The 12,802-nt window shown below is 45.3% G+C and overlaps 1 protein-coding gene across 1 annotated transcript in view; it reads left to right on the forward strand.

The window, feature by feature from the left end:
* The window catches only part of Ust (uronyl 2-sulfotransferase), a 278,050-nt gene that overhangs the window by 220,204 nt on the left and 45,044 nt on the right, over positions 1-12,802 (forward strand). Inside the window, exon 6 of the mRNA XM_050161634.1 lies at positions 12,029-12,126. Coding sequence (XP_050017591.1) covers positions 12,029-12,126 — 98 coding nt within the window. The remainder of the gene's footprint in view (positions 1-12,028; positions 12,127-12,802) is intronic.

Below are 12,802 nucleotides of genomic sequence, written 5' to 3' on the forward strand. Positions count from 1 at the left end.
CTTGCCTTCCTGCAGGAGCTTCTTTTAACAGAATGAAATGGTGGGAGATGAAACATGAGTTTCTTTCCACTTCATTATTGAACTGCAGCTGGCCTTCTGATCTCTGCTTGTAGGGGTCGCAAGCACCTTGGCCTTCTGGCATTAGAAAGAGCACACTCAGGGGTTAAATGGGTTTCTTCCTTGTGAGTGTGCATAGGTGCATGCACGCCTGAGGTGTATATATGCAGGTGTGCTTACCATCCACGTGAATGTGGAGGCCAGAGGTATGTGCCAGGCATCTTCTATCTCTCTGCTCCTCATTTTGGAGACTGGGTCTCCACTGAAGCTGGAGCTCTCTGTTCTCAGTGTCCTGGCTAGACAGCAAGCCCCTGAGGTCTAACCATCTCTGCCCACCCACGGCCTGCATTAGAGTTACAGACATGCACCGTTGCATCTGGCTGTTTACATCTGTGCTGGGGATCCAAACTCAGATTCTTGTGCTTATATAATAAGAATCTTATCACCGAGCCATTTCCCTAGCTCCTTAAAATGTATTTTCTTGGTTATTTATTTTTTTAAGGGAAAATTCTCCAGCTAGTGTTAAGGTCCATGGGATTCAGGGGCTGTCCATCAATGAAATTATTCTGTGACCCAGATATAAAGACCCACTGTATTGAGTCTTGCCCATTTTCCGTGTGACTAGATAAAGGGGTAGGAAAGCAAAAGCAGTACTCTATAAACCTGGTCCCTTATTTATTTTAAATGTTGTATCAGTATCAACATAAGAATATGGTGTGGGAGGTCCTTCTGTCTATGTGTTGCTTTTATTGGTTAATGAATAAAGAAACTGCCATGGCCTGTTGATAGGGCAGAACTTAGGTAGGCAGGCAGGGAAAACTGGACTAAATGCTGGGAGAAAGGAGGCAGAGTCAGGGAGAAGCCATGTAGCCTTGTCGGAGACAAGACACCCGAACTTCCCTCAGTAAGCCACACATGGCGATACACAGATTAATGGAGATGGGTTAAATTAATATGTAAGAGTTAGCCAATACGAAGCTAGAGCTAATGGGCCAAGCAGTGATTTAAATAATATAATTTCTGTGTGATTATTTTGGGGCTAAGTGTCTGGAAACTAACTAGCGACCTCCATACCACAAGAATAGTTATTCTTCTACACTCTGTGTTTCCAAGTATATCACTACCACCCTCTGCAGACAGAAGCAGCCTCCAGCCCTATATTGGTCTGAATCCCTGACAGTAGGATGCTGGAGCCCAGGGACCTGGCATATACCTGGGCATCACTAGGGAGACACATAACAGAATTCTGGTGGCAGAGGTTTGGCCATTTGGCTTTTTCTGGGCCTTCTTTGTCCTAGAGTCACAGGCAACCAAGGTGCATAATCCCAGCCATTATTCCTCCAAATAGAGCAAGCATCTGAAATTTGCGTCCTACATTGAGGAATGGGTTGTAGATCAGTACGTGTTCAATTTTGCAAAGATTGACTAAAGATATACTGTCGTTGAAGTAAATTATTGTTGGTTTTTTGGGGGGGTGGTTATTTACTTACTTTTTGGCTTTACAATGCATTGTAGTTGTAGTCTGGACTACAACTTTGCTGGTGAATTTTTTATGATGTTGTTTATTGAAAAGCAGTACAATCACCTAAAAGCTTTTATCAGGCGTCCATATTCCCATAGTGATTTCCTAAGCATAGCTCAATTCAAATAAAAATTTCATCATCTCCAAAGACTACTTCGATAAAGTACTTGTCTGGCACTGGGTGAGGATTACAATGCAGAGAGAATTGTCTAGAAATGTGGACGATATAATGGACAACTTAGGGCAAAGCTAATGACATTTTTGTATTCCCGGCATGCTTCAAATACTAAAGGTTTCACGGCCCCATGGTAGTGACTTGTGCTCAGCATTCACAACTGTGACGTGAGTATCTCGCAGCAGCCGTAGACAGAATCACACTGATGCCTGCCGTAAGCTCTCTGATGTACGAAGTAAAAATAATCTCATTTCAGTCAATGTGTGTGAGGCTTTGGCACAGGCTTGATATAGCACCAAGATTCTTTCCCTTCACAGGTTGAGCTCCACAGATATCAGGTCACTCGTGCCTCTGCTGGGCAAGGTTTTCTTACAGATCTCACTCTAACAGGGAACATGAATGGCCCATGCATGTTGCCTGTGGTATGGTGACGTTTCATTCCCTCAGCTTCCAAACATATCACAAGAATAAGTAGCGTGTCCAAGAGGAATCCCAAAGGAATAAAAACGGAGGTTCTCCTCCAGGCATGGACCAGTAGCAGTTTGCTCTAGTGAAGAACCAGACCGTGGCTACCCAGAATGGGTTTATAGGTAAAGGGTAGAGGTGCTGATGGCGTCTAAGCCAAGGTGGAGGCCAGACCTGGCCCTGGTGGGGACCTGTACTTCCCGTCCTTCTCAAGAAAGGAAGCAGAAGGTAATAGCAATGCACCTGCTGCCTTGAGCCCTGGGCCTAAGAAGCTGAGACCTCCAGAGATAAGAACGAAGCCCTAGGCTGGCAACTGGAAATGGCCTACTTTCTACAGTCTCCTCATTGTTCCCGTAGGCCAAGTATTAACACCTGGTTCTGGACTGAGAGCTCGGGGTCCAGAAGGTGTTAGCCATGAAACTAATAAGGAAGGACGGGAGGAGGGACAGAAACACGAGAAAGAGTAAGAAGCAGGTTAAACAGAGAGAATCTTTCCCTTAGAATAGAACACAGACAACACATGTTACAGCGTGTGAAAATATGTCACTGAAACGAAGCCTCACATGTGGTAGGCAAGTACTCTATGCCCCCAGCCCTCTCTTTACCGTTTATTATGAGACAAGGTCTATGTAAGCTACCCAGGCTGACCTTGAACTTACTCTATAGTCCAGTCAAGCTTTTGAACTGGGAACCTGCCTTGCCCTTCCAAGGGCTGAGATGACAGGCCTTGGCCACTGGGCCCAGCTTAGACCTCTTTTTGCTCAGTTTTCTTTCTATCCAACTCCTAAAGTCAGTCCTTCCATTTTATAATCCTGTAAAGTTTAGGCCCTACATAATTTTGCCAAGACATTTTTTCTTAAGCGTCCTAGGGAGGTCCTTCAATACCTAACTCAGTACAGAGTAGCTGATGGTTTTGTAACTCCCACTGGGGCTGACCCCTGTTTAAAGACATTCTTTGTGTCAGTGTTTGAGACAGATGCAGAAGGAAAAGGGTTATTAGCCAAAAACACTATAGTTCTGAGAATTAGTGCCTGTTAATGTATTCCACTTCACCTTTGAAAATGTTTGCACAAAACTGGGCTGGGCCTGGTGGGTTTCGACTAGTCTGCAGGCACCGATTTGCCTAATAAAATAACCACATAGGCTGGCAGAAGTCTGCATACCTGGCTGCCCTTCCTGCCCTGGAGCTTGGAACAGCATTGGCTCTGGCAGGTACAATTTCCAAAAGATTCGGAGAGCCAGCCTAGCACCCCACCTGTGGGCAGTGTGCCTCCCCAAAGGCCAGATTGGGGTCTCTCGCTTTTTAAGAGACTCAAAGGGCCTCTGTTCCTGCACATTGGATAATGACAGTTGGAATAACCAAAGAATTAGTGTGCATTACCAGAACAGTGTGATAGAGACATGATAAACCAAGATTGTAATCGCTTGAATTGTTTTATTTTAAAATTATCATTATTATTGTTTGCATGTGTGATGTGGTGTGTGTGTGTGTATGTATGTGTGTGTGTAAGGGGGGTGTACATGGATGTGCATGTGAAGGTCAGAGGGCAGCGGTTGGAGTTAGTTCTTTTCACTTTTCATGGGGTGTAAGGAATTGAATTCAGATGTCCAGGCAGGCACAAGTGACTTCGCATGCTAAACCACCTCACTGGGGCTTAAATTTCTTTTCAACATAAGGTGCCGTGGCTTTTTTGTTGTTGTTTTGTATGTGTAGTATATGAATGTGTGTACATGTTGGACCCCAGGGGTCAGAGATCAACATCAGGCTGATCCTCGATTGCTCTGCACCGTAATTTTCTGAGCCACCAGCTCTCACTGAATCTGGAGCTCACTGATTCGTTAATCTAGGTAGCCATCCAATACCCAGGATCCTCTTGTCTCTGCCTTCCAGCCCCGAGAGCATGTACCCTCAGACCCAACTTTTTATGTGGTTCTTGGAATCTGAACTCAGGTCCTCAGGCTTGTGCAGCAAGCACTTTGCCCACTGATCCTTTTCCCTAGCCAGGATGCTGTATGTTTTTAAAATATTTGAGGGCATTAAAGATACAGATGCTACACAGCCGTTAGCACTGCTGTACATGGATGAGAGCTGCTCTTCACCTTGTTAACACGGGTTAGACAAGTGTTAACTTGTCTCAACGGCCTGCACCCTGCCCAGGAGAGGAAAAGGAAGAGAAACTTCTGTCGTTGTTGAGGTTGTTGTTGCTGTTGTTTTTGTTCTCTTTTTCTACTTTGATTCTAAGAACTAGGTGTTATGATTCACGTAAATGAGAAAGTACTTTCTCAGTCCTATAATCGCCTGCTCCCACAGGTGTGGAAGGGTGTTCTGGGTGGAGCCCAAGAGCTTAATGTCCACACTGCATGCAGCAGGCACAGTAGCAGTGGGCGAGTTAGATATAATCGACGCAGTGACGGACAGTGGTGTCCAGTAAATGCCCAGAATGCAGGAGATGGCCATTTCAAACACGCTCTTAACCAAGCCTGGTGACTGTTGTGACATGGCAAGAGTCTGTACCGAACCTGGAAGAGGGGGATAGGGAGCTAATAAAAGCAGAGAATCCTCTTCTAGAATTCAGAGGTACCAGGCTATGAAGAAAACTTTCTACATCAGAGGCTTGGACACAAGATGCAAAACATGATCCTACTAGACAGAGGGGTCAAACAGCCCTGCCCCAGACAGTGGGACATCTCATCAGAAATGAGATGCAGAGATAGGTCATGTGATCCACCCAAATGGTCTTGAGCTAGGTTTGTTGGCTAGAGCCGAGATATTTAGATTTTGAATCATTATATCAGATAAGATGTTAAACGTAGCCCAATGGATATAAAGATGGACAAAAGATCTTCAGGAGGGCAGGGAGTCCTGGTGTCCTGCCCATCTCCCCAGCCACACTGGGCCCTTTGTGGGCTTGATTGGGTTTAGTGGGACTTTGTAAATCCCTCATTTGCAGGCCCAACTTTAGCCATAGAATTGGAGCGAGTTTGGTGGCCCTGGCTAAAAATTCCAGAGACAACAGAAGAACTCAGGGCCTGGCAGTAAATTCAGGGTGATTTTTGGGACCTCTGAGAGAAGGCAATGGGCTACCTTTAGAGTAGTGTAATTTATATTATCCTCAACAGACAGAAACTACACTTTTAATTAACCCTTCCCACTTCCCACCCTGTTCACAGTAGTCCCTGAACTTTGTTCATTGAACAAGATAAAAAAAAAATCTAAAACCCCCAGAATATGTCCCATTCATGCCACAAGCATTTGTGAATGCGGTGGTATACGTTCGACAAAGGTCCGCCTCTCCTCTCCTCTTCCTCCATTCCCCTCCCCTCCCTACTACATTGTTGCCATTGTGTTGAGTTAATGAAAAGATGCCCAGGAATCACACTGAGCCCAACCTCCTTTTATGCATTAATTTGTGAGACCGTTCCCACCTAACCCCTGACTAAGCGCTCATTGCTGTAGGCAGGAGTCAGGGGAGGAAGCCAATGAGAGAGAGGGTGGTGTCTCTGCACGCCTCGCAGGGGATGGTGACAATAGGTTCACTCCAGCTCGGAAAGTGGTATGTTAGAGAAGGAAGTCATGACACTGGTGACACCGTACCTGGCTCTGACCACACGGAGCCAGATGATATCATAGTTAAGAAGTTCACCTCAAAGAGATGGTGACTGTGACCCATGAGGCCCTGTGACCAACTCACCAAAGGCGGCGAGGGCCTCTGTCTGTCATCGGTCACAGTGAGACACCTTGCTCTCTCCCTGTGCCATAAATAGAGGACAGAACTTCTGCCTGTCTCACACCTTCCCTTGCTCTGTAGCTGTGGCGTCCCCTGCTCTGCCTCCGCATTCCGTGCTCATCTCTTGTTGTCTGCCTCATCCCTCTAGAACTCTAACCCAAAACAAACTCTTCCATCCGTTGCTCTTGATAATGGCGCCTTACCACAGCAGCAGAAGAGTACCAGTCCTCAAAATTTAAGACCTCAAATTGTTCTTAACTTTCAGTCACTTTAATACATTTTGAATCAAATCATAATGCAACAGTTTTACATGTTATATTAATATTACATGCACATTAAGCATACTTTATATGTTTTTGAACATACATTTCTTGCCTTTGTGGGAAATCTTTTTCCTTCATGCCCATGAAAAATCAATAGAAAAAGCTCCTCTCGCTGAATCTGTCATGCTGTGCAGCTGATGATCTGTTACAGTGACAGAAACTGGCTAGCACACTGTGGCCAAGAAGCCCCAACCCTGAGTGCATTTAGAGAAGATAAGAGGATCCGACTGAGCACCAAGTAGACTTACTAAGTCCCTGCCCCAACTCCTCTCATTGATGGACTGTGATGCAGGAGTGTAAGCCAATAAACCATTTCTTCCCAAGTTGTTTTTTGATGTGGGATTCCCCTCTGTACGCTGTGAATATGATTGGTTAATTAAAAAAAAAAAAACAAAAACAAAAACTGGCTTGGCCTGAAAGGGTAGAGTAGAGTTAAGCGGGGAAAACTAAACAAATGTTGGGAGAAAGGAGGCAGAATTTGAGGAGAAGTCATGTAGCCCCACCAGAGACAGATGCAGGAAGACCTAGAAAACCACAGCCTCATGGTGATACACAGATTAGTAGACATGGGTTAAATTAATATGTAAAAGTTGGCCAATAAGAAGTTAGAACTAATGGGCCAAGCAGTGATCTAATTAATACAGTTTCTGTGTGGTTATTTCGGGTCTAAGCTGCCAGGTGGCCGGGGAACAAACAAGCGGCCTCTCACTACAGCTTTTAGTCCAACTGTTTATCACAGCGACAGAAGCAAACTAGGATTTAAGAGTTGCTGGACTAGGTCCCAAGCAAAGAGGAATACTGGTTACAGTGAAGGTAGAGTGATACCTTGTTTACCCAAAACATCCCACCATAGCACACAGACATATAGCCAGGGTTTTAGAAGTGGCGTAAAGGACCACATGAACACCAAAGTCAATGTCATAGGTGTTACCGTCCACCACCCTAGCGGGAACTTGCAATAGACGAAAGTGCCACTTCCTAATGGTGATGCCTTCTGAAGGACTCTGTACATGTCCACTCCAAAGGATTCTTTCCATCCCCTCCAGGGTTGTATTACCAATGATTCCAGCCAGACCAGAGCATGGAGGATGCTACCTGACCCCCTGCCCCCTTTGAAGTCCTTTCAACATCACTGAGAAGTCTTGTTTGATTCTTCCAGTTCTGGGTTGGGAGGAAAAAGGCTTTTGAGCAGAGTGTATGCAATAAAGCTTAGCTCGGGTCACATGCATTCCACTTATCTAAATTGACTAACCCATCAAATTTGTACTCCCACTGCCACTGCCCACCTTTCATGCCCCCTTGTGAATGGGCTCAGTAATTCCTCCCTTGCCCAGCTGTTAGAGCCAGCACAATGAAGCGCCCTTCCGCGTGTCCTTTACCATCCAACTCTCCTCCAATGGCTGTAATTTTCGAGTAGGAAGATCCACTCCCAATCTTGTTTTAAATCCATACTGGAAAGGGTTTTGAATGTTTTTTTTTTTTTTCCTACATTGTCTTGTGGCTTCATGTAGGAAACTCAAGTTCTGCAGGGGTAGGGGTGGGGAATGTTGCCCGCTTTTGCTTAATATTATTAGTTCATTTTCTAGCGAACTGTGTTCTTGACAAAACATGAATGCACATCTCATATTTCCATATTTTTCTTCCTGTTCTCTCTGAGTTAGTGGAAGCCATTGTTTTAAAATTGTGTGTGACCTACAGACTTTGAATCTCCTATATAGACCTATGCAGATTCAAATTTTGAACATGTAGTAAGATGGCGTAATATGAAGAGCTGAATGGCGGGCAAAGTGAAGGGTGTGTGTGCTTTCTAATCTTGTTACGGGTCTAGGGTCGCAAACATTGTTCCCATTTTACAGATGAGGAACTTGAGCCTGTGAGACATAAACATTTGCCAAGGACCCCACTACTAGTCAATGGTACCTCCTGGTGAGATCTGATGACGTCCTACTGTCCCGAAACATTCTTCCAGGAGAGGTGGAAAGTCTGGATGGCAAACGCCGAATGAGGGCTCTTATTCACGTGTAACTTTGGATGAAAGTGTGGCCGTCTTTTCTAGTTTTTTCAGCACACAAAATTTGGTTTAGGGCCCTGGGCACCTCTGTCCTCCAGTTCATAAAATGAGCTGTGAGCTTCAGCCTCACGTCCCATGGACGAGGAATCTAAGGCTCAAGGGCGTCACCATTTTGCTAAGGCCCCTCAGCTAATTGCAGGACTGGGACTAGAACTCAGACTCCTTTTAGCTACCAAAACGATAAGCAACAAAATCCATAGGCTCTGCTGGTTTGGGTTTGTTGGGATTCTAAACCAAATGTCTGTAAAATTCGTTTAGGATGAATCCCAGGTAGGTTGGGTTTTTATCGCTTTGGTATGGAAAAGACTGTCAATTACCCTCAGTGCCCACCTTGAAGTATTTTCCTCTGTTTCCCTAATGGTGTGAAATTATGAGTGGAGTTGAGTCCTGTGCCCAAGATCTAATTGTAAAAGAGTATTAGCCTTAGGCAGGCGAAGACGTGCTAGAGGATCACAGAATCCAAGGGTCTGAGGAACAAGTCGAGTCGACTTGGCTGCAGTCCCTACTGAGTGGTGTCACTTAGCTCTTCCCACTCTAAAATAAAGAAAACTCAGATGTGAGTTTTAAAGATTTTTTTAAGCACTCTTATCCTAGCAGCACGACATGCAAAGGGGGGGGGACAAAAAGAACAAACCCCATCCCCCACCGTCCACCCCAGTCAGAATTGCTGCCTTAAGAGAACAGATTCTGGCAAGAGTGTGGGAAAGAGGAAGGCGACACACTACTGGGGGGAACGCCCACTGGTGCAGCCACTGCGGAAGTCAGTGTGGAGGTTCCTCCGAAAACTAAAATTAGAGCTGCCCTATGATACAGCTGTGCCAAGCGTGGACAGACACTCGCAGGGATCAAAGGTGGCGTCACACCATGGCGCTTGCTACACACACATCCGTGTTTATCGCTGTACGTCTTATAAAACCCAAGAGATGCAAGGAGCTTAGAGGTCCAGAAATGGGTGAACAAGTAAAGAAAACGTGATATGATGAATGTGTGCACACGCATGCACAGATCACATGTGCATACACACAAGCACACAACACACGTGTGTATATACAGGAACACACGTGATGTGCATGCATGCACACACACTGGGATTTTATTCAGCCATTAAGAAGAATAAATAAGGTCATTTGCCAGAAAATGAATGGAACCAGAGATCATGAGGGGAAGAGAAATAAGCCCAACTTGGTAAGACATGATGCTTTCTCTCCGGGGGGGGGGGAATCTAGATTTAAATATGTGTGTGTGTGTTTGTGTATGTCGTGTGTATGTATATGGGGTATAAAAGCAGAAGAGGGGTTTATGAGCAGGAAGACAGAGTTCTAAAGGGAAACAGACAAGATACTTGTAGTGGGGGAAGAAAGACAAACTAGAGTACATGCTTCCTTCATAGGCAGAATCTAGATTTATATACATACCAGCGTGTGTGCATGTCAGGAGGGAGGGAAGCAGAAAGGAAGTTTCAATGAGAAGGAAGTAAACCAGCAAGGGGTGGGTGAAGGGGTGGGAAGGGGAGTGGAGGCATGGGGAGGGGAATGGTGGTGTGGAAAGGAGAGTCAAGTCTTGGGAAGGGGAGTGGGGAGTGGGGGACAAGTAGGAACAAGATGTATGATATATGTGTATGGAAATCTCATAATGATTTATAGGCACTACGCAAAAAAAAACCTTAATAAAATAAAAGTAAACCATTTCTACTTAAATCATTCAAAGTAAAAGAAATAGTAGCAGAGATGGCTCCACGGTCAAGAGCACTGGCTGCCATTCCAGGGGACCTGGGTTCCTTTCTCAGCATCCACATGGCAGTTCACAGCCATCTGTAACTTTAGTTCTAGGGAATCCAACTCTATCTTCAGGTCTCCTTTAGGCCCCAGACATGCAACTGGTGCACAGACATACCTGCAGGCAAAATACTCATATGCTCAAAATAAAGTAAAACTTAAAGTTAAAGGGATGAAAAAAAGATGAAATTGTGAGACCATTTTAAAATACATATTGCTAAGAGAAGCGTATCACAAAAAGATGATCAGAATAAAGCTTCCCCTCAAATTAAAAATCAGGAGTTATGGGTAGCCTCTGTCATCCCCAGAAACTGAGAGGCTTCTGATGTGGGAGTGATTTCTTATTAATAAAGAAACTGCCTTGGCCCATTTTATTGGATAGAAAATTAGGTAGGCGGAGTAGACAGAGGAGAATCCTGGGAAAAAGAAGCTGTGTGAGGAGTCGCCATGGTTCTCCCGCTCCAGACAGACGCAGGTTAAGATCCTCCCTGGTAAGCCAGCTCGTGGGCTACACAGAATATTAGAAATGGGTTAGAACAATATGTAAGAGCTAGCCATAAGGAACTGGAACTATCCGGGCCAGGCAGTGTTTGAAAGAATACAGTTTCCGTGTAATTATTTCTGGGTATAAACTAGCCATGTGGGCGGCCGGGTGCCGGGGACGCAGCCCTGTCGCTCCTATTTCAACAGGCTTCTTCCGAAGAAGACGCTGAACTGAGTTTCTGATTCGCTGGGAGTTAAGACAGCAGCCGGCCCTTCAGTCAGACTGTGTGCATGTTCAGGAACTGACTCCCAAAGGCCTTGGTCTTGAGCATCCCTGTCTGTGTCCGTGAGCAGTGGCTACTGAGTGCTGCCCTTGACCTTCTGCCGGAGACATCTTTTATTTACTTCTTCCTATAGAATTTCCCTAGCAGGGCTGTAATGAGTGCCGTTCGTCATCCTAATGGGCTCAAATGGAACCCCTTGAAGTCCCCGAGGATGTATCCTGGTCTAAGAAAAGAAGCCGAGTCAACTGCACTCTCTCAACTAGCAATTTATGACTTCCCATGGGTTGACATTGTGGGGTTATTTGTGGTGTCCCATAGGGGCATGACCTTCTGAAACCCCATAGCCTACTAGCCATACTCCCACCCCCTTTTCACAACCAGCCAACTCCCTGCACCTTCGCCCTTCACGTCCATCAGGGTCTGGATGTAAGCCCACCCACTCGATTTCCACCACACCCCTGGCCTTTCCAAACTCCTGTTAGCAGTGCTGACAGAGCCCATGTCTAGCCTTGTGTAAGAAAAACCCTGAGAATCATACTCTTGCCTTTGAAAGTGATGGGATTCCTACATTCCCAAACCCTGCTATTGTCTTACTTACAGCCTTAGAGTTGTGCAGCTTCTCGGAAATTTAGAGACCCTTTATGAGACTGCTAGAGAGAGTCCATAATTGTTTATCAGATATCTGCATACATATAGAAATTCACTTATATAGGATTGACCGCAATGGTAGGTGATTAACTCAAAATTCATTAAGAATGAAACTTACTGAATTAATTCCATAAACATTAATTAAGTGTCACTGTATATCTGTGGCCTGGCAGATAGTTACTGGGGCCATGGTGAAGAACAGGACTTTTTTTTTTATCATGTTTATTACCCAACTACATGTTCCTGCCTTCCGAAGAAGAAGGATACAGGGTACTCAGCCAAGCAGGACACCCTGACCTGCCCAGGTCACGCACATACCTGGCCAGTGCACACAGAGATTGAGAGGCAAAAGGAAAGCTTTCTTAGGAAGTCTGAATTCTCTCTGTCTGCCTAAGACTTTCAGATGAAATGTGTGTTAATTTTTTTTTAATTGTATGGCATTCTGCAGAGCCCCGCGAAGACCACGAGGCTTTTCACGGCTGTGTCTTCTCTCCTAGGACATCAACGAGTGCATTCTGGAAAACTACCCTGAGTGTTCCAACCCCAGGTTGTTTTACATCATTCCGTACTTCTGTGGACAGCACCCCAGATGCCGGTAAGCATGCATCCACACAGGGCAAGCGCCCTGCCACACAGGCACTCACATACATCCACTCTGGGGGATCCTTCTGCAGAAAGTCCCTCAACCTTCTGGAATTCAGTTCATGATTACAGTACCTCTTCAAGAATATCATTTGCGCTGGGTGGTGGTGGCAAACACCTTTGATTGCAGCACTCGGGAGGCAGAGGCAGAGGCAGGGATATCTCTGTGAGTTCGAGACCAGCCTGTTCTACAGAGAGAGTTTCAGAACAGGCTCCAAAGCTACAGAGGTATCCTGTCTCGAAAAACCATATATAAATATGTGTGTATGTGTGTATGTATATATATATATATACACACATACACACATACACACATACATACACACACATATATACACACATACACCCACATATATAAAAATTGCCATTCTGAGTGAAGCTCTGTGGCACAGCAATAGGAATGATTATTGCAATGGATATGCAATAGGAACACCCACCAAGCCCATTCATCTGCCCAAAACACAACTGTCACCACTACCTAACCAAGACAGTGGAGACCAGTGTCAGGTGACCAGCCCGCTCCTCCACAGTGATTGTTTGTGACCCACATTCATCTCTATGCTTGGCAAGCCACGTGGAGTCCAACACTCCGGAAGCACACGTCCAGTTTGATGATGTCTCTAATGAGA

Source organism: Alexandromys fortis, unplaced genomic scaffold (assembly GCF_014885135.2).
Source record: "Alexandromys fortis isolate MF-2015 unplaced genomic scaffold, M_Fortis_MF-2015_v1.1 scaffold_134, whole genome shotgun sequence".
Classification (NCBI taxonomy): Eukaryota; Metazoa; Chordata; class Mammalia; order Rodentia; family Cricetidae; genus Alexandromys; species Alexandromys fortis.